Below are 22,005 nucleotides of genomic sequence, written 5' to 3' on the forward strand. Positions count from 1 at the left end.
GGGCGTGTGTGTGTGTGGTCTAGTCGGCCAGCGTCCGGAAAGAAGTGAAATGCGAACTGGGTTCTGGGGTGGTTGGGGGCGGACGGGCTGCTGAGGCACGAAGAGTCGGAGAAGAAGCGGTGTTGGAGGATTTGTTCATGTGCGATGCGCCATGAAACACGCGTGGAGAGTCAAAGAAGGAAAAGAAGCGGAATGGAAGAGAAGACGGGGAAGAAGAATTGGGTTAATTGATGAGCGCCCGTCTGCCGTGCCTGCCTGCTGTGCTCTGCTGCGAGTGATGTGCGTGGCGTGGCCTGGCAACTGGGAAGAAGCAGCAGCAGCAGAGGCAATCAATCAATCTAATGCTGGGGACCTGGGAAATGGGAGCTGTGGCCAGGGGGACCTGTCGTCGTGGATGGATGTGCGTTGGAAATGGAACATTGTGGGTTGTGGAATATTGGACACGCGGGAAATGGGGATTCGAATTGCTGTGACAATGGCAATGACAGCAGCAATGGGCAATGATGGGCGGCTCACCCGTCACGGACTCGGGGCGAACACCAGCACCAGCAACACGTATTCGTACGTGTGTGACTGTTACGGGATCCGTAAAGTGCTGTAAGGAACTAGCTCTCGGCTGGAAGCAATAACAATGAGCAATATTGCACCGGGAACTCTCAAGTATGACCGACTGCCCGGCATTATGACATGGGGCATCCGAAATGGTCAAGACGGGACGAGCACGATGGTGGAGCAGAGACAACCTGGAAGGAGGAAAAAACAAACAAAGAAAAGTGAAGTCATCCGTCCGAATACCGAATACGCAGGCAGGCAGGCAGGCAGGAAGGAGGATCAAGGTGGAAGTGACGCTTGTCTGTGCCCGTTGAACGTGTCTCTCGTCTCTCCCTCATGTCTCTGTGTCAGTGTCAAAATGCTGAAATGTCTGCAGCAGCAGCTGTCGGGTCTGTAATGCCTTAATTTTAGCGTCTGTGTTGTGCACTAGCTGTCTGACAATATGCAGCTCAGCAGTCGGCAGTGGCAGTCTGTATTCTCCGGCAGCTGACATGTCTCCTGTGGAAGGTAGTCTTGAGTGCTTCCAGCAATTGGGCAAGATCATCATCAGCACCATCAGCAGGTAATAGAAGACATGTAGTGGAGGATGCGACCGGCTCGTCTGCCGCTGCCGCTGGGTTCACGGTTCACCAGCCAGAAACACCAGACGAGACGGAGACGACCCTCATCACAATAATAAATGCACGCAACTGCAGCACGGACGGCAGAAACATGGCCGTCCTTGGATGAGAGGCAGATGTGGGCACGGCAGAGAAAAAAGAAGGGAAAGCAAGACCGGACGATGGGGGCACAAATGGGCCTTCTGGATCACTCTCATGGATGAGGGGATCCGTCGCAGCGGGTTGGGGCAGGAACGATGCCTGGATGCATGGAACACCACTGGACTGAGGTGGAAGCAGCGGGCAGTCAGCAGTCACGGCGCACTCCACCACACCTGAAGGGCAGTTGCCTGTTGCTGCTGCTGTTGCTGCTGTTGTTGCTCTTGCCATCTCTTGCCGTTCCTGCAGACTGAGGTGCAGTCCGGGTGGGAGAGCCTCTTTCCTTTCCGGCAGCTGCATCCTGCTGCCAGGGCAGCCGCTGCTTCCATTTGTTCAGGAACACCCGTACTGCAAGATGCAAGATGCAGGTGCTCCTGTCCTCCAGCTGCCTCCTTCTTTCCGTTGATTCTCTTCACCTTCTTGCTCCTTTCTTGTCTGCCTTACCTAAGATACCTTACCCCAGCCTGTGACTCCTTCCTGGCAAACATCATTTCGTCAACCGAATAAACACACCCCCGACACATGCAAAATAGCCACGCATTAAACGTCTTCACCAGCTCCCTGCCCCCAAACTCCGTCCCCAGAGCTTCACGGGCCTCGAGACACATGGTCCGGACCCTGCAACCTTGTCCATCTGCTCTGCGGTTGGCGGTTGCCCTTGACTCTTTTTTGCTGCCACTGCGCCTAAACCGGATAGAGTCCACCCATCATGCAGGGTTTCCCCCTTTTTTTCCGCGTTCTTCTTTTTTTCTTCCATGGCTTGCTTCTGCGTCCAGAAATTCTGCCGCTGCTCGCTCTAGCAAGAAATAAAATGATTTCAATATTGTTCTTCCACAAGTCGCCCGTCGGATCTCATCGTCATCACCACAACCATCACGGCCAATCTGCTCGCGAAACGCCCACGCAATTCCCATCACCGATCCATCCCAATCATCGCCAGCCACTGCAAGACATTTCCCGCCGGCGTCTGCACTACCGCAAGACACATGGCGGCCGGACCTCCAAGACACACGAGACACCAGGCGCCAGACACACGACCGACAGCTGGCTTGCCGCCCTCGACTAGCCCCCCCTTTTGACAGGCCACATCCCAGCTCCAAAAAGGGACAAGAGGGGACAGGGCTGCAGGGGGGATGCAAGATGCAGCCATCTCGCCAGGGTTCTTGTCCAAAACGAGCAGTCACTTCCAGGGGCCCTCAGAAGATCCGAGAGGACCCTCGTTGCGCTGTGTTTGTCTGTCAAAATCAACATTCTCGACCGCCACGCTTCTCATTCGCCCAACCAACAACGCTGCTCACGAGTCCAGAGCCGGACAACGGAAACGGGTCACGGAAACCGACCCAAGATACGCTCGGTTTCCAGAAGAACAAGCCTCCACAGCCAACCGACGGCGGACAATTACCACGCGTGGCAGGCCGACCGCCCCCATCGATCCGCCCTCCAGTGCAACCAAGGCAGCCACCAAATGCCACGCTCCTCCAGGCTCCCGCTCTGCTGCTCACCGGCGTGATGCTTGGTCACCACCTCGGGTCCGAATTGTCAAGACTCGGTCAGCGAGAAGGGGACGCCCATTTCTCCAATCGCCTTATCAAGGCCGTTGAAGTCGCGGTTCCAGCTGGTCCAATCGTGCCATTCAGCGAGTGCGCCGTCGTCGACTTGAAAGCGCCCACTCATTTGCGCCCACCTGGAAGCACTTGCATGCAGACACCCATGGCTTCCCCTGAATTGATGCAGACACCAACTTAGCAACCAGAGGTCCGTGCAATTGCGCGACTCGCTGCCCGCTTTCTTCTTGCTGCTCATTCGCCCGCCTCGACACCCTCCCGACCGCCGACGACACCACCGCCATCCTCCGGCCTCTTTCCGCACCGGCGCGCTCAGAGGCAACAGTTCCACCGTCCGCCGCCCTCCTTGTCTGTCGCCATGACTGAGGACCTGCTGTGGGATTACAGGATGGCGGGATGGAACAACCTCTAGGCCACCGCCCGACACCCTAAGAGGCCCGGCGCCCAGCGACTGCTTTGAGGAATGATCGTCATGCCAAACGGCGCATTGTCAACGGAGAAAACGGTCCTAAATTTCAGCATGAGGGCCACTGGCTGTCTGGATCCCAGTGGCCAATCTGCCGTTTCCAGAATGATATCCGTCCGAATGCCAATAGTCGAGGCCACCAAGTGCCGTTGTCTTAGTGAGGGGCATTAATTGTCCGCAGTCAGTTCTGCGACACGCTCCTACTCTACCGACGCGGTGCTGACCACCTTTGGTCCGGGGATGACCAACCGTCGTAAGCTCTGCCAATCGCCTCGCCCAGATGCCTCTGATGGATCCGCAATACGTTGGTTCACCACCAACCACCGACATTCAGTGGTCAAGATGCTTTGCAAACTGCATACACCTCGGCGGGCCATGGCGTCCCGGCTACACCACCAGTGGCGGTTTCTCCCTGCGATCATGGACCGGTTCCAAACGCATTCCAACGGTTCTGCCTGCAATCTGCGGGACAGGAGGCCGTCACTGACCAACAGTTCCCCGTTCGAGTTAAGGGTGAGCTCGGCCCCTATTCCCGCTTCTATCCAAACCCGCCTTCTAGCGACTCAATCTCCAACACCGGCGGCCCCCATCCTGAATCTGCCCGCACTAACTCTACGAAACCCAAAACACACCGACAAGTTTCCATGTAGACAACCTCCCCGCCGTCGTTCCATCGTTAACGAACCTTCTATTCCGACGTCAAGTTAAGGGTCATGTGCGTCAAAGCGCGAACCGTTGCCATTGCACGGGAAACATGACGAACATTTCTTCAGCCACCACCCGCGCCTCTGGCCGGCTTGCCCTGCGCAATGCTCCTTTCCTGGAGCTAATCAGACGTGAATGTTTAATGAGCACGCGGCCGCGATGCGCCAATCTCCTGGAGAAAGGGTGCCTAGACGAAATGAAGACTTTATCGCGATAACCAACAACCATCTGCTAGGCTGGGCTCTAGTCCTTCAGAATAGCACATGCGGCATTGAGGCCAGTCCAAGCAAACACGTTTCGATCTCCGAGAATGCCAATCATTTGCCCTGGCCGGCGTCGATCTGAAGATCAACCACCGCTCGTCTACTGAAGAATCCGATCTTCAAAGGCCTTCAATCCGATGCGACACGCCTCCACAATCCTTCTCGGCGTGTCGACGCTCCGCGCAACCCGGCAAAGCATGCCGTCATCGCCGCGTCCCGTCGGCCTCCGCACGTCCTCGCTCGTTGGATGCAAGGGCCATCCCAACATCGGTCCCAAGAACCACAAAGGACCGCTCGTTTGCCCTCAACTTTTCCCCATGCGCAAATTACTTTCCGGTTTGTGGTCGCGAACCGCCCCCAATTCCATAGCTACCCTCCAGGTTGGCAGCTGCAGCTCGGAACTCTGGAATACTGGGACTCCCCAATCCGGGATCATCCAGAACCGCTGCAACTGCAAACCCATCTTTCATCTTGTTTGCTTCGTTACTTTGAAGTATTTTTGCACCCTCCAGTCGCCTCTCACGTACTTACCCGGAATGAGCTGGTTGCACCCGCGCCACCTGCTGCATGACAAAACGAGCGACGCTGAAACAAACGGGCTGTACAGCTTGCTTGCTCGTCCGTCGCTGCAGCTTTCAGGTGGGCGTCTGCTGTGATCGGATGCTACAACGACGGGAGGGACCTCGCATGGCGACGGAACCGACTCGCTGGATTGCGGCGTCGTTGACTCGAATCATACCTAATAGCATGTCAAACACGCTGGTGCGAGCACGAATGAGAAGTCTCGGCCGACTTTTGGATGCCAAGTATCGGACTGAGTAATGTTTGGCTTGTCTACGAGAAGGATGCAACAGCTAACGAGTTCGTGCAACGATCGTGGTCGCCCCGGAGCTTTTCCATGAGACTCACGAACAGACCAGCCCTCCGGGGCAACTTCTGGTCAAATGACCTTGAAGTAGTCAGATAACCTGGCATTACATGCCAGTGCTAACCAGTCATGTTCGCATTCAGATGTAAACCTTGAAGCCCGGTCGCCGCAACAATCTCTAATCGTTGACCTAGTGAATTGAGTTTGTTTGCTTAGTGATGTTGTAAGAGGGTGAGTGATCCTCCCCAGGATCCATCGCACCGAACGATGCGCGTCAATATGGATGCCAAAGATTGGTTGGATAACGCACTAGACAGCAGTGGAAAGTCTTCGAAGTCGACTCCGCCAGATTCATTATGGCAGCCGGCGAAAATCACGTCCGTGACGAGGTAAATTACTTGAACCAATGCTTCGAGCTCAATATTTCTAGCAGGCAACCGGGGGAGTGCTGCTCAACCACGTTGATTGTTATCCCATTTTGATATCTCTATTATCATTCCATCTTACTCTACATCGTCATTACTGTCGTTTATCGCCATGCCTGAAGGAGTTCCTATCTGCGTTATTAGACTATCGTCGTCTACACCGTCCGCATCTTCCCGCATAGCAAACGCTTCGTGAATGTTGCGATAAGCTGCAGTTATGGCCGCAGCTTCAGCGCTGAGATGCCAGTACTCAGGTTCAAACTAAAAATCACAAATGTGGGATTGGATAGTTTGTCCTTCCGGAAGAACCTAATAGTCCATTGTAATTCACTTGCTATTGAGGATCCGGTCGGGAGAGAATACTACCTTGCTAAGACAGGAGCAACAACGAAGCAGGAGTGGCTTGTGATTCTGGATAATTTGTGTCTACGTTTTGAGCCATAAGACGGCAAGTCCTTGGTCTAGTCAGTCTTTGGCTATCGAAAGAGGTGACGTGGGTCGTTGTAGCGGGTCACGCTTCATGTGTCAAGCAAGAAGGTTTTACATATCTTCATTTCAAGTTTGTTCAACGATAATAGGAATCAGATATTATTTCAAAGGCCTCCCAGGGAGATTGCTTCGGTTTACAATGCTCTCATTGGGCGGGTTCTGGCGGGGTAGAACGAGGTGGGACAAGGAGGCTATCTAAAGCGTCGTCTGAGCTGTTGACGAAGTCCGCAACCATAGTTCATGGGCCTTGGCTCATGCGGATCCATCTCGAGGCGTGGTTCTACTACCTCGAGTTCCGAACCGTTTCCAACGTATCTGTTCAAGGCGAAAGTATCAGTATGCGTGGCAAAGATCAGCCCCTCATCCGAGATGGAAACATCTGCTTCATCGTCGTGTGACAGCCCGGCATCGTTTTGAACCAGGAAGTTTATGATTCGAGTACGCTGCAATCTTCGAGCGGTCCGCATGATCATGGAAAGTTGACGTTTGCTTTCAGCATAGTCGGATGTGTTTATCAACGAAAGATGTTCGACCAGAACCTTCAACGTCGAAAGCCGGTCTTTGAGCACGCAAGCCTCGAAAGCATCTTGTTGGCCCAGGCCTAGGGTTGCGCCGCTCTCGAGCAGCAGACGCACAACTTCATCGTGCCCGCCAAATGAAGCCGCCCGGATAGCTGAACCACAGTAGCCATTGGAGTTGGGATCAGCTCCCCGTTCGAGGAGTAGGCGTACCCATCTAGCTGAGCCCGCGAGGCTCGCTGCTTGTAATGCGTTACCAAACAACCCCCCTGGTTCATTGATATCTGGTGTCTTTTCCAAAAGTACCTGGATATGGGCGTTGTTCTTAATGTCGTTCTCGGTATCGTTCTTGATCTCGTAAAGAGCTGCTTGAAGAGCAACGCCGATACCTGAAATTGCTTTACCGAGAAATGTTAGAACCATTGAGTTATATATCCGAAAAATAGTTATCTTCAACTCACATTCATTCTGCATTTCCTTTAACCTCACTTCATTTTCGAAATGTTGTCGTAAAAGTGCATCGACCGTCTCGTAACGACCGTAATGAAAGCCTGTCTTAACCAAAGTCCCTAAATGTGCAGCTTCATGACACATGTCGTTACTGACGAGTGACTGGACTACAGGTTCGTGGCCTCCTGCAATAGCCGCGTGAAGAGCCGTGGGGAAAAGACCATTCTTAAGCGGATCGGCCCCATTCTTAAGCAACACTCCAACAGTGCTGAGATGTCCGCGGAAAGCGGCACCCTGTATAGGTGTTTTGAAGCGACCCCCAATCATGTTTGGGTCAACCCCACGGCTGAGAAGATGCTCGAGCATACTGTCGTGGCCATAGACTGAGCACAGGTATACAGCTGATGCTCCGCGGTTGTTTACCTCACTCCAATTTATTTCGACAGTCTCCTGCTCAAACTTTTCCAGTAACACGGAGATCCCGTAGACAGAGGCGACAAATACTACAAGCTGATGATTTGCATTGAAACTTGATAGTTCTCCCAGAAGAGCTGTGTTCCTTTGCGTATCTCCTCTCTTTAGTTTTTCACCAACTAAGCTGAGCATTTCTCGTTGCCATGCGAGAAATCTGGAACCCCTGCGGTCGAAAGCAAATTGGATTAGATCGGTGTCGGCCTCTCCTCGATGAACTGGTTTTGTAATCTTGGTGTAATGACGCAGCCAATAATAGACCGAGTACTGCCAGAAAAGAGCTGGCGCGATATTTCTGGACTCAATTTCTGGCTTTTCAATGGAGCCTTGGCGAATTTCAAGAGCGGTGGACGAGTTCATGTTTGATGAAGCCATTGATTTGTCGTTAGCGTTATGATATCGTGTTGTCAAGCATCTCAAGCATAGCGAAAATGCAAGAAACTGCAATTTCGATTCGCAAAACTCATTTTGTCCTTGAAGGAACTCTCGGATAGACTCGTGTGCAAATACAACTGAATCAGAGTCATTCTCAGAAACGACAAACCCACGGCAAAGGCGTTTAACAGTTCCCTCGTCGAGCTCTTCCATCTTTGGGTTTATTGTCAAACGGACGATATCTATGAGCTCAGAACTTGCGAGCTGGCGTCCGGAGACAAGTAACCAGCCAAATACGGTGTTCGTGATTTGTCTTGCCACTGGTGCATACCTCTGTACTCGCTGGTACATGTGCTCTAGAGTGTCAAGCAGGGATTTTGGTGCCCGCAGTGCTTCAAGCTCGTTCAGAACATCTGCTGCCACTTCAAACCCGGAACTGCAGAGCTGCTCAAGTTTTAGGGACGCCCACAGGAACATTTCTCCTGAGCCTCGTGCTAGTGTGTGTATTACACGCGTCTTCAGTTCAGGGGATATCATACCCCTAAGTAGCCTTTTGTCCTGTACAGCTAAGCCGACCTTGGTTTTGACAAAAGCAGAGACGTCCTGGGAATTCTCGACATTGGTGATTCTGATTGAATTAACATGCTGCAAATGAGTCTTGACTGGGATATCGTCGCGACTCGAAACGAAGAGTTTCACGATATTTTGGGACTCCTCGACGATATGCTGGAGAGTGTTGAGGAGATCGCGGACATCTCCCTCGGTCTCATCCAGCCCGTCGATGATAATTGTTACAGATGCATCGGCTGTGATCAGAGTAATGAGGTTCTGACAATCGTCGAGAGAAAGAGGGCTCGGTTCCAGTTCTTGAGCGTCCTTGACCCGCTGAGAGAACTCATTCCACACCGATGGATGAACATCTCTACCTGGTCCAAGAAATGCGAGCTGCTTCAAAATGCAGCCCATAATTGTGAGAGAGCTGCAAGGATTTCCATCGATGCCCGATCTTGAGCAGTAACAAAAGGCAACGGGCGGAGTGTCCGAACCGTGACAGACACGGCCAATGTGTTCTTGAACAATGAGCGAAGTGAGTTTGCTCTTGCCATAGCCAGGTACACCTCGAAGCCACAGGCTGGATGAGGCAGTCGACTCACACCATTTCGTGTACTCCTTTCTTCGAAGCAACCACTGACCAGTATTTTCGACGAATCCGCGATGCACCTTTCGGTGGACTTCTAGGGGTCGGACGACTGACAGCCACTCCACGAGTTGCTGACGCTCCTTGGCTTCCAAGCTTTGCTCCATTCGATCGAGTGCACCGGCAACACGCACTACTGGTTGTTGCAAATCCCGCAAGATGCTCATCAGAGAGTTGAAGCTAACGCTCAATACACCCACGGCCTCAGCTGTAGTTGAAGCAAGTTGGTCGTGTAAGCTTGAAGCCAATTGAGAAACTTTGCGTTCTTCTTGGAATATTAATGTCAAGGTTGGGCCTGAAGAAACCACGCTGCGGAGCAGCCTTTTGATCAGGTGCTTCTCGTAGTATGCACCAGCCACCGACAACCAAGATAAGATAGAGTTGTACAGCGCGACCAAAGCATTTTGCAGTGTAGCGTGTGTCTTTGACAAGGGGTGGCGGTGCGGCGGGAGGTGGATGGTTTCCAAAACGGCGCAGCGTGTGATGAGACTCGATACTGTCTCGATACCCTCGGCTAATGTACCAAGCGATTCCGCGTCGTTAATTGCAATTTGAAGTAGCATTCGTACGCCGGCCCAGGGAAGTGCGGCGTGTGCGGGATCGTATTGGGTCGCGACGTCTCCAACCTCCTTGAACCGTTGGAGCCACCGAACGACTTTTTCGAAGACATCCCTGATAACAACCACTTCACCATTCGATCGTCTGAACTTCCATCTGCGATCCATGCATTGTTGCTGTTTTCCATGCACCAGCTTGAGAAGCTGCTGCGAAAGAGTATTATTGTCGACAGCGGCTTTGGCAAGTTGCGCCTCCTCAGTATTTGTCAGCCGCTTCCTCGCAATATCCCAAAGATTAGAGGTGATAGTATCAGAAGATGCCATTGTGCTGAAAGACTGAAGAGCATCGCCAACAGCTCTAATCCTTTTAGAGTCGCGGAATCTACGCACTACGCGTATCGTGGTTGAAAGAAAGGGAGCTCCCAAGGGACGCATACAAGGGTCTTGGTCGGGCTTGAAGTCGGCTTATCTAACCCCGCACGAAACGAAGGCGATTGAAGAGAATACAAATACCGTAGAAGATGGAGCGAGCATGGAGGGCTGCAGTGTGGCGAGGTGCATGTTTCTGGCTGTACATGCAACGCCCTGCGGCCTCAGGTGTTTAACCAGACCATGTCACTGGGCAAGAGTTGACGAGACTGCGTCCTGGGCTGACTGCGCTGTTGGTTCCCAACAGCTCATGGTGGCCCTCCAATGATAACCATCGAAGCGTTCGTTGGTCACGGGACGCACGCGGATTCCCTTCATTTGTCCAACTTTCTCATGCTGTAGCATCCTGTTCAGTATTGCGCATACGCCCTCTTTGTGATTTCGCTAGGTCTAAACCTAAGCTTTCCCTCGAAGCCTCGGGCCTGGAGGAAAGATCGCGACCGCAGACGTCGCTTCGAATCAAAAACATTCCACCTTGGAATTTCCGTCTGCCTAGACGAATCCAACAGGCTGAGTGGTCGTACATGTCAGATTTAGCCAATCATCATCAAAACATATGTATGCACATAGCCCCTCTCACCTGAATGCTCCCTGCCCCAATGAATTGCGGCACAAACCGATAGAGCCTGACCACCTCATTTGGAGAAACATCGCCCTCCCCTCTTCTGGACACCGGTCAACTGGAATTGTCGTTCCATTACACCGATCGATTACTAGCTCGGCAGCCACTGAGGCGCAACACTATCTGGTATTACCGACAAGCCAACATCTCCTATAGTTCAACATGGCCGAGGCTATAGGGCTAGCATCAAGCGTGATCGCCATCACCGATGTGGCGTTCAAAGCAGGCAGCGCCTACCTGAAGATCATAAGGCTCCTGGGTGAAATGAAACAAGTTCCGACAGAGCTACGATTGAAAGCCGACAGAGTCAGATTCATTGAAGAATTCCTATTTTATGCAGAGGACAACCTCTCGAAAAACCCATTGCCAAGCAGTGCTTGGAGCCCTACACTCCTTCAAGAGCAGCTCAGTAAATGTCACGCGATATTGAGCGACGTAAGGGAAATGGTTGATCGCACGATGGCCCAGGTCGCCCAACCAACATCTATTCGGCGGAAGATTGCGTTAACAAAAGCAATCATTCATAAAGATGACTTGAAAGCCTTGAATTTGAAGCTCGACGAAGCGCTGCAGCTGTATCAGCTGGCACAAGAGCAATACGTCCTGTGAGTACACCAGAGGTTCTGGGTATTCATACAAAAAGTTACTAAAAGAATATCAGGGCCATGATGACATACTCATTGGTTCCAAAAGCTCAGAATACAGCTAAGAACAACGAGCTGCTGGACACCACCAACACAATCCAAACCCAGAAATCTAATTCTACGAACCTCTCCCGAAAGACACATAGTGTATCTTACGAACCAAGTATTTTCGGACGGTTTCATTTCTCCTTCCCGGCCAATCGAGGCATCCATGTCGTTGTCCAAGCGCCAAGCTGGATCACGAGTACGGTGTACTCCGTTTTGGCCCAAAAAGCAATGGTTGGCTGGCAAATGAATCTCAGGGCTGATGAGATGGTCGAATATTTTGACTCGGAGCTCGTCGAACTCATTGAAGATGACAATTCGCAGGCAATGTTTAATTACCTGGATGAGCGCACAATGTCCCCTTTTGTGCGTAATTGGAAAGGAGAAACTCTACTCTATGTAAGCCCCCATTTGGGTTCAATCGCACTCATCTTTTGACCATCTGGCTGATAAGAACATCGTGAAGGAGGCCGTTAGATATGGCGCTGTCGGCACCACGAGGGCGTTACTAGGCCGAGGCCTACCTGCTCTCGAAATGCCTGGCGGGAAAGCGGGCGGGTGAGTCGCCGAAGTGATGTTTCAATCTCAGACCCTGCACCTGATAGCTCATTTATTTACAGTATACCACGGATGCTTTTCCATTTGGGGTGTCTTTCAAGTTGCGACATGGACGACAAGGGACCCCTTCTCATTAAATTGCTAGGGGAAAACGGTCTAGATGACCATCTCGACGGTCCCGACAGCTTGTTTGAGGCTGCGGTTTGTGGTATCCCCTTCATGAGCTTTCGAGCCTTGATGGAAAGGTGTGGTTTCGCATACCAGAGCCTACCGAGTGAAGACAAGCTTGCTCACGCTCGCGCTGTTGCCACCTGCGTTGTTACAGGCAGGTCGCAAGCGTGGGCCATAGAGGAGATTCTCTTTCTGGTGAGTGAAGGCAAAGCTCCGGGGCTGGACCTGCTTGAGAAATCCAAGTCCTACAAAGAAGACTCATTGATACATACATTGGCTGCCGGGCTAGTTCATTGTGTGGCTGAGAGGTGGGATACTTCTGAAGATCGGCGTTGGAGGCGTGTCCTGGGTGCCTGCTTTGAGCTTGATCCTTCAGGAGTGCAACATCTCGACAAATTTTGGTTTGTTCTTGACTGTGGTAATGATAGTGTTGACGCCACGCCATTATCAGGAATGCTTTGCAACTGGGTTTGCAACGGAATCCACAAAAAGACAAAGGACCGAGCACCAGCCGTCGCTACTGTGAACGCCCTCCACTTAGCTTTTCGGCTGTGGATCGACACGCTTGCGTCGGCAGGAAAAGATCTTTTGAAATACGGAACAGGCGAAAAGGAACTACACGCTCAGGGAAATACTTTTATGTTTCAGAGGTTTGCAGGGGGTACGCACAGTCGTAAGCGGAGTATGATGCGGTTCTCAATTCTGGGCATCACATATGGCCCTCTACCACAACATTGGCGTCTCTGGATTACCAATGAAAACTACGACTATGCTGGAGAATTTTGGAGTATGATTGAGAGTCAAAACATAAGAGTTCCTGGAAGCTGGGTGGAGGATATTTGGGATCCGCTAGAGATGAGAAGGCTCCATAACGAGGTAGCTGCATGGAGACAGGAAGAAGCGCCGCCATTCATCTGGTCTGAGTATCGGAAACCACGACAGCCTATCTGAATGGTGGGCCGAAAGACATGCGTTTCATAAGAGCATGCGAAGGACATGAATGACGATAGCGAAAGAACCACACGCCGTTGTTGTCCTTCAACATTGTCTACCTGTCTGAAGATACTACAACTACACCAGTCTCAATTCCATTCTTGAACAAGGTGACTAGCTTGTCAAAGCTCACTCCCGCAACACGATTTCCGCCCTGATGACCCTAGTTCCTTCTCCAGTTCTACCAATCTCGGTCATGATCACCAGTCGAGCAGTCTACCAGCTTAAGTTAACGCTCATAATTCTCGGAGTCTTGTAACCTTTCAACCTACCTGAACATCGCTCGCGTCTAGATTCTTGACATAATGCTTCACATCGCCTTCCAGAATGTACTTGGGGTCGACTTGAGGACCGTCATAACCGTCCGGCAGCTTGACAAGAAGACGAAGCGGCGCCGGTATATCTTGAAAACCGTTGCTTCCCAGAAAACTGGCCTTGATCGATCCCTTTGGAAGCTCAAGCGTGCGGGGGAAGTATGGAGCAGAGTCCGCCTCTCTCGCGGCCTGGACCCTGGCAAATCCGGCGAAAAGTGGAAAGGCGTTCATGGCTGTGGATTGAGTTGGAGGGTCTGTATTGGGGAGTAGCGATGTGGACAGTGTAGAGACTTTTACCTAGCGTTGTCACTCTTGTTCCAGGCAGGCACCATCGTTGGAAAGCGGCCGTAAACCAACCTTGTTATAAAAGCATGTTCCACCTTGAGTCATCTCCATAGTCTGCACTTGCCAGCACTCCAGAGCGAGTGAGTCTGAAGATTTCCGCCATGTTCGCCTCAACTCGCAAAACTCGCAATCACAACATCAACGATGCTGAGCAAACATCATTGTGGCCAACTCCTAGAATTTGTGAGAGACTGAGAGCAAGCGAGTGATGAAACGGTCCGCAATCAAAGTGCGGCAGGCAATGAAGATGACAGGAGTTTCTGATGCTCTGCAATCTGCGAACATCAATCAGGTCTCAAGCAGTTTTCTTTGTTGGGATGAAAGCTGATAGTCCAAGGGCAAAATGACTCAATGCATCGCACGCATGATGGCTTTCGATAACATGGCTTGTTTTTACTGCTATGAGGCCAATCCATTCACTGGAACAGCGAGAAAGCTTTTCACGGACACACCGCGTCTTTTTTTTTTTTTTCCCCTGTTTTTCCTTCTCACGTACCCAGTTAAGTATCCAGCATAGTGACACACCGCGTCTGGTAGCAAAGCAGGTAGGTTGGCAACTTCCCGCCTTGGTCGCCGCGGCTTCGGGCCCGAAGTGGACCTACTTCGGCGCCCATGTGCGGGGTTTCTCGCCGAACCGGTGCCGCCGACGGGGTTGTTGGTCAGCACAGCTGATGCCATTCCCATCCGAATCACGACAGTGGCCGGGCAGCGATACACATATGCAGGATATACCAAACTCATCTCAATATACTTAACGCTGTCATCTTAATACTACTGAACTAAGGGAGATCCCCCAACACTGCGTGTGTAGAGTTACGAGTGGCATGCATGCATGACCTACGGATATCGCGTCCAGTAGAATCAAAGTAGTAACCAAGCTGGTAGTCTTATCTGAAGCTTCCCCGCATGCGAGTGCCGATTGCGTGAAACGCAGGAATGATGGTTCGAAGGCTCGTCATTTGGGTTCCGTTGACGTGATGGAATTCATTTGTGAGGCCGCCATGCCTGGAACGAAGTGGTCTTATAATACACGAAGCAAGCCACTTGGACTGCCACGTCCTCAGGTATACTGAAAGAAATCCTACAGACCTCCTGTGACATACTTAATCATGTCCACGACAACAACGACTACGGCTGAAGCCGAACAGGCGCCCATCAAGTTGACCTTGGCTTACGACGATAAGATCCACGATCAAGTAAACCACTGTATCGCTAGATGAAGGTGAAAAGCCATGCTGACAGTAGCGACAGTACAAATACTCCCAATACTTGCCTGTCTACGACGAGAAGACGTCGTTTCCTCCTCTCCAGCCATTCGAGTTCAATGATCGCGGACTTGTAGCCAACAAGGAGAAGCTCAATCTTCTCCCCAAAGACAGTTCCACTATCAAAGCCACGAAACTGACTCCAGTAATCGGCACCGAGATACGAGGCCTGCAACTCTCTCAACTCGACGACCGCCAAAAGGACGAACTTGCCCTTCTCATCGCCGAGCGCGGCGTCGTAGTCTTCCGTGACCAAGATTTCAAGGACATTAGTGTTGAGAAGCAGAAGGAGTTTGGAAGTTACTTTGGGCCTCTCCACGTCCACGTGAGCATCCTTCCCCTCTAATTATGAAGCCATACTGACAAGAGCCGCGACCAGCCCGTCGGAGCACACGTCAAAGACCACCTCGAACTGCACAACATCTACCTCGGCCCCGACAACGAGTACCGCAACCGCAGCAAGAGCAACAAGCTCTCCACGATCGGATACCACTCGGACGTCTCGTACGAGCACCAGTCGCCGGGCGTCACGATCCTGACGCTGCTCTCCGTCCCGGAGACCGGTGGTGACACTGCGTGGGTGTCGCAGACGGCGGCGTATGCGCGGCTGTCGAGGCCGATTCAGACCTTGCTTGAGGGGCTGAGGGCGGAGCATAGTGGTTTCCCTCAGGCGGAGAATGCGAGGCGCGATGGGAAGTTCGTGAGGAGGGAGCCGGTCAAGTCGGAGCACCCGGTGGTTCGGGTTCACCCGGTATGTTTTGACAGACTTGTGAACATGATGAGAATGTCTTGACACTTACCGAGGAACAGGCAACGGGTCAGAAAGCGCTATTCATCAACCCGGGCTTCACCAAGAAGATCATCGGCCTTCGTGATGAGGAGTCGGATGCTCTCCTGAAGCTCCTCTTCAAGGTTCGACACCAATCCTCAACTCATGGATCCAATACTGACCAGGAACAAAACCAGCACATCACGCTGGGCCAGGACTTCCAGGTCCGCATCAAGTGGGAAGAGGGTACCGTAGCCCTCTGGGACAACCGCGTGACGGCGCACACGGCCATCTCGGACTACAACGTCCACAACCCGCAAGAGGGCTTGCGCCACGGGTTCCGGATCACGACGCTGGCAGACAAGCCGACGGGGGTGAATGGTCTGGAATCCACGTGGTGAGCCGCAGCATGACTGGCATTCGGTCCGTTACACACAGATCTCGTAATGATTGGGTTTGCAACTCGGATGAGTCTGAAGTCTCTGCTTGGCTTGTAGACCAGGGAAATGCCATGGAAGCTCCGGGAGTTGAAACGGGAAGAACGATTTTTGCGGGAGGAAAAGTCGACGGGCCTTTGCGTTCCCGCAACTTTCGTTCAGAAACCCAGTTGAGCAGTTGGGTACGGGGGTGGCGGTAGAGAGACAGGTGTTTGATCTGTGCGTCTTTGCCTTTTTCTGTCGTGTGGGTGATGTTCCTTGCAGATAGCTTGCGCATTAGCAATGGGGAAATATTCCGCAGTGCGACCGAGAAAAGTGGATGGGAATTGATTAGCAAGATATCTGTATGCGTACCAATAACACGGCAGATCGAAGATTGATGGTAACGGCCGGATGTCGGATGGCGGTGTTGATTCACGTGGCTGTACCGACAGTCAGTCTCCTCCTCATTCAAGGACCGCTGGCGTGGAGCGTTGTCCCCAAATGTGGAGGGAGTCAAGTGAGAGGAAGAACATAATCCCCTGATTTTCCGAGTTTCGATTTCTCATCAATGGCCCCGGTGTTTCGCGTCTCGTGCAACGAAAATAAAAATGGTGATTCTAGAAGGGACGCGTGACGCGGGTGGAGCAGTTGGGCATCGCGTGTTCCGGTTATCTCCTATGCCTGTGAGAAATTGAGGCTCAGTGCCGACTCTTGTCTCCGGCCGAGGCAGCGCAGACGCGGAATGGATGATTGTGTGACTGATGAAAAGCGGAGCCGTCACGGATGCCCGCAAACGCCAGACCACCGCCGAGCCCCGTGGGAGCCTCAATCACTTCTCACGACAATCGAAAGGGGTGAAGGAGCCGGACACGGTGTGGTGATGATGTGATTGGGCGGCATCGGGGTCCAAGGCGGAGGCCGAAACAACGGGTCTCCCTCTCTCTTGATTTTTTCTGTCAGGTCTCAACTCGAGACCCCTTTTCTGCGTGTCTCTTCCCCCAGAAGGGGCCCCGACTCCCCGAGTGACCCAACGAAAAAGATAGCACCACCCAAAGACGAGAATCCGGGTGCCCCTCGGGGAACGTGTGCGGGCGTGCGCCTTCGGACGGCGACCGACAGGCCGGTTAGACCTGTAGAATCAGGCAAGTGAAGTGGAAGTTGGGGGAAGACAGGCAGGACACGACAGCAAAAGACTGGAGATTTCTGGAGAATGTCTGGGGCTTGGCTGGAGACGCTGGAGGATCGCGAGGAGAGAAGGGCCGAAGAGAGGCCATGGCCGCGGTAACGTCAAGGAAATAAAAAAGAAAACCGGAGCTGGCGGGCGACGTCATCTGACGGGGGCGGGCGGGTTACGCGGGGGAGCCGATCTTCTGAATTGATGTCTGTTTTCAACTGCCACCGGAATCCTTCGACGGAGGCACAACAGGCGACACGGACGGTGGTGGTTTAATCAAGAGTTATTTGGCGGCTTGGAAACAGGTGCTTGTCTGTGGTTTCCAAGACACTTGTTCGGTGATCGGAACTGGGAACAACGGCGCTTGGCGCAGGCCAGATCCGATCCACCCGGTCGGGAGCCTACTTGGCGTGATTGGCGAAGCGGCAGACAAGAGAGGTGCAGGCAGGCAAAGGATAGAAATACAAGCAGTGGGAAGAGGGACTGAAGATTAATTAGGACAGGGCTTGCTGCAGCCCACGGAAGGATGCCGTCATCGGGTTTGGGGGCTGACTCGATGTACCTTGTCATAGAAACTCAGCTAGAAAATACTTACTTTCACTAAAACTGTGTCACGATGCTTTTCATGTTTGTGTTTCCAGCTTCTAGAAGAACCAAAACACGGAGACTCAGAACAAAAGAACGCCTGACAGTTCAGCTAACTCAATCTAGAGGCGAACAGATGATTATGCTTCTCCAAACTCCACGGGCTCTACTTTTTACTGTCTGCTGTCAACCCCATGGGCACCCCGAAAGAGAGAAGACAAGAGGAGCTAGCATGCGAGCCAACTGCTGCTTGTTCCTGACACCCCTGACCCCGGCTCACCCGGCACGCCCTCTTGATCAGAGCTGACACTCGCATGTACCTTTCTGGTGGAAAACCAAAGCCAAGTTACCAGGCACAACGGCCACCATCGGCTCCGACAGCAACTGGCGCCTCGCTATTCTCACGTTTACATCATCCCACGCCTGCTTCCCATGCAGACCCACCGCCGTCCACGAACGTCATACAATCGTTCACCAATCTCGAGACTGCGTTCCAGGGAACAATCGTCAATCGCCCCAGCTCAGGACCCCAGACCCCGGCCAGCCACCCACGGGACTCCCGCAGTCATTCACCTTCCTCCTTCAAACTCCACATTTTCGAAATCCCATCACCACGAGAGCCGCATTGGTAATACCTCCGCCCCATACCTCTGGTTCCAGTCCAGTCCCCCAGTCATCCAATCTCCATGTCCTGCTGGAGCAAAGCAGCCCGTCCAGGAGCTTCCAACAGATGGGGACCGGACCGATTTCATCGCCTGGAGACCCCAGAGCCCGGACGGCTGCACCTCGGTGCCATCCTGTCCATCCCAAGTCATCGGGCACGCACTCACACCTCTCGACGCGGCCCTCGGCCCTCCTCTTGACGTCACGCCTCCTCGCTAGCGACACGCCCCCTACAGACTGCTCGTGTTGTTTCCGGCCCAGCTTTGCGAGCACCGTTCAATGCTCGTGTGTCGATCGACGAAACACACATATAATACACCCCGCCATGTCCCCCAAGAATACTTGTCCATGTCTCGGACGAACTATCCAAAGGGCACATAGAAGCCTCCTCAACCTACACTCACCTCCAATTCAACACAGCCATCGTCGTCGCCCAACATGGGTTTCTCGACGATAGAATTCGACAAGTACAATCCCGCCTCCGAGAAGGCGAGCGATGCCCGCCAGGACCTCGCGCATCTCGACTACTCCCCGCTCAAGCGCATCTCTGGGCGATCATGGGCAATGGGAATCCTCATCTCCATGGGAGGCATGGTGTAAGTTCTTCCTAGCCAGCACCCGGGCTGCTTACGGACACTAACGAAAGCCAGCTTCGGATATGACACTGGCCAGATCTCGGGATTCCTCGAGATGCCGGACTTTCTCGACCGCTTCGGCGAGCGCGATACCCCGGACGCCACCCCCAAATTTAGCAACGTTCGCTCTGGCCTCATCGTCGGTCTCCTCTCCATCGGTACCCTCATCGGCGCCCTCGTCGCCGCTCCCATTGCCGACAAGTTCGGTCGCAGACTCTCCATTTCCTTCTGGTGTGTCATCACGTCCATCGGTTTCGTGATCCAGATCGCCGCCGAACGCAATTGGGAACAGATTATGGGCGGTCGTCTTGTTGCAGGATTCGGAGTTGGCGCGTTGAGTCTGATCGTGCCGATGTTCCAAGCCGAGACTGCTCCTCCCTGGATTCGCGGCGCTCTCGTCTGCGCGTACCAACTGTTCATCACTCTTGGTACGAATCATATTTTCCTGTTGTAATTGATAGCCCGACTAACCGATTCAAAGGTATTTTCCTTGCCGCGTGCTTCAACTACGGCACCGTCACGCACCAAGAGCACAGCTCGGCTTCCTGGCGCATCGTCATCGGCCTCGGCTGGCTGTGGACCATTATCCTCGGTGTTGGTATCCTCGCCTTCCCGGAGACTCCCCGTTTCAACTACCGTATCGGCAAAGTCGAAGAGGCCAAGCGCACGCTGTGCCGAGTCTACGGCGCTCCAGAGAACCACTATGCTATCCACATCCAACTTGAGGAGATCGAGAGCAAGCTGCGCGCCGAGTCACAGATCAAGGGAAATGCCGTCAGCGAGTTCACCGGAATGTTCAAGGCGCCTCGAATGGCCTACCGCATTGCTCTGGGAATGTTACTCCAAATGTTCCAACAGCTGACAGGTGAGACATGGGAGACATGACCACAGGGTTCCTCCTGCTAACTACTGATAGGTGCCAACTACTTCTTTTACTACGGTACTACGATCTTCGCGTCCGTCAACATCAACTCGTTCATCACGCAGATCATCCTCAACGCTATAAACTTTGGTACGACCTTCATTGGCCTCTACATCGTCGAGCACTACGGCCGCCGCAAGTCCCTCATCACGGGCGCTATCTGGATGTTCATCTGCTTCATGATCTTTGCCTCGGTTGGCCACTTCAGCCTCGACCAGGTCACCCCGCAGAATACCCAGGGTGCCGGCATCGCCCTCATCGTGTTTGCTGCTCTCTTCATCTTGGGCTTTGCTACCACCTGGGGACCCATGATCTGGACCATCCAGGCCGAGCTGTTCCCCTCCCGCTACCGTGCCAAGGCCATGGCTCTCTCCACCGCCTCCAACTGGACCTGGAACTTCTTCATCGGCTTTTTCTCCCCCTTCATCACCAAGGCGATCGACTTCCGCTACGGCTACGTCTTCGCCGGATGTAACCTCGTCGCCGCTGGTCTGGTCTACTTCTTCGTTATCGAAGGCCAAGGCCGCACCCTCGAGGAGATCGACACCATGTACCTCGAGCGTGTCACCCCCTGGAAGAGCACCCAGTGGGTGCCTCCCTCCGCTGAGGAGATGGCCAAGATCCGCAAGCAGGCTGGCACGGAGCTTGACCCCAACGCCAGTGACTCTGCTGCCGGCGAGAAGACCGTCAGGCCAAAGGATCAAGATGGCGCTGCGCACCAGGAGAGGGTTTAGATGTAATGTGGATAAAGACTCGTTTCTTGAATGCCTCATAAGGCTGATAGATCTGATATAATGGTGTTGATATGATAAAGTCGTATGGCATGGCATGGAGTTTAGGGTGGCCTGTGGAATTACATTTGGCGCATGGAGGCATCTTAGTTATTATACCAATTTCAATATCGATCGTTGATGACAGTTTTGCTCGAAAGAGGCTTTCGTGATATACTAGATCTTCCTCTACGTCGCCTCTAGACAAAACATGAAAGCCGCGTGGTACCAAAGAGCTGAGACTAGTGCGCGTTCTTCCGAAATCGCCAGACGGTCGACGTGAATACTCGGGTCAGTTGGATTGTGACGCTGTCAAATTCCCTTGCCCACTTATCTGCTGATGCTTTCGTGCCCACCAGAAATCCAATCTTAGCCTGCCAAGATGTTGTGGTATTGGTGCTGCTCTCCGCTTGCAGGTGGCTGGCTGGAGATCGCCCATCTAATCACATTCGAGATGGTTGTGGTAAGCTAGTGTCCGAGAACATACCACTAGCTGATCGAGCTTAATTCAGTAGAAGCACACAGTCCAGAATTGTGTGCAGCCACGGCTTTCCACTCTCGTCACTTTCCACCCTTGAAGCTTGGAAATCTTTCGAGCTGGAGGACTTCAAATTGGTCCGCTAAAGTCTCTGCAACTGTTGAATTAAGTGCACTGCTTTTGTTGAGGCGTTTCGATATGGTTGATGACCTGACAGAGACTTCAAAACGACTTCTAGGAGCTGCTCATGTCCGCCACTTGGCAGCTGAAACTTATGACTTGATTAGCAATGGATGTCTAGATCAAGACCCATCGGTGTCTCGGGCTTTCACCCGGGTCGGCAGCCGATAGAAGGCCCGAACATGATAAACACAGCCCGATACAGGGACGGTAGTAAGGGTGGAGCAGCGCGTTGATCCGAAGCTGGAGCTTGACTGCAGCGATGGAGTTCTCCCAAAGACTGAAAGTCTGAACTTGTAGCTTAATCAATGATTCCACTCTTCGGGATAAGGTAGACGATAGATCATCGAGGTGAACTATTTCC

General features: G+C 52.7%; 4 protein-coding genes across 4 annotated transcripts; 3 read left to right on the top strand and 1 right to left on the bottom strand.

Annotated features, from left to right (window-relative positions):
* Positions 1-6,282: 6,282 nt before the first annotated feature.
* Positions 6,283-9,984, bottom strand: GCG54_00005551 (uncharacterized protein; the record flags this gene model as incomplete). The annotated part of the gene is made up of 3 exons (XM_045405573.1): positions 6,283-6,998; positions 7,071-8,387; positions 8,445-9,984. The coding sequence occupies 3 exons, from the start codon at positions 9,982-9,984 to the stop codon at positions 6,283-6,285; spliced, it is 3,573 nt and encodes a 1,190-aa protein (XP_045260554.1).
* Positions 9,985-10,873: 889 nt separating this feature from the next.
* On the top strand, positions 10,874-13,080 carry GCG54_00005552 (uncharacterized protein; the record flags this gene model as incomplete). Its single annotated transcript, XM_045405574.1, has 3 exons — positions 10,874-11,316; positions 11,373-11,799; positions 12,079-13,080. 3 exons carry the CDS (start codon positions 10,874-10,876, stop codon positions 13,078-13,080), a joined length of 1,872 nt encoding a protein of 623 aa, XP_045260555.1.
* Positions 13,081-14,890: 1,810 nt separating this feature from the next.
* GCG54_00005553 (putative alpha-ketoglutarate-dependent sulfonate dioxygenase) lies at positions 14,891-16,216 on the top strand (the record flags this gene model as incomplete). Its single annotated transcript, XM_045405575.1, has 4 exons — positions 14,891-14,977; positions 15,027-15,371; positions 15,414-15,797; positions 15,857-16,216. 4 exons carry the CDS (start codon positions 14,891-14,893, stop codon positions 16,214-16,216), a joined length of 1,176 nt encoding a protein of 391 aa, XP_045260556.1.
* A 2,878-nt stretch (positions 16,217-19,094) lies between these two features.
* GCG54_00005554 (High-affinity fructose transporter ght6) lies at positions 19,095-20,947 on the top strand (the record flags this gene model as incomplete). The annotated part of the gene is made up of 4 exons (XM_045405576.1): positions 19,095-19,252; positions 19,307-19,719; positions 19,773-20,156; positions 20,208-20,947. 4 exons carry the CDS (start codon positions 19,095-19,097, stop codon positions 20,945-20,947), a joined length of 1,695 nt encoding a protein of 564 aa, XP_045260557.1.
* Between the last annotated feature and the right edge of the window lie 1,058 nt (positions 20,948-22,005).

The sequence above is a fragment of the Colletotrichum gloeosporioides genome (assembly GCF_011800055.1).
Source record: "Colletotrichum gloeosporioides strain Lc1 chromosome Unknown consensus_67, whole genome shotgun sequence".
Lineage (NCBI taxonomy): Eukaryota > Fungi > Ascomycota > Sordariomycetes > Glomerellales > Glomerellaceae > Colletotrichum > Colletotrichum gloeosporioides.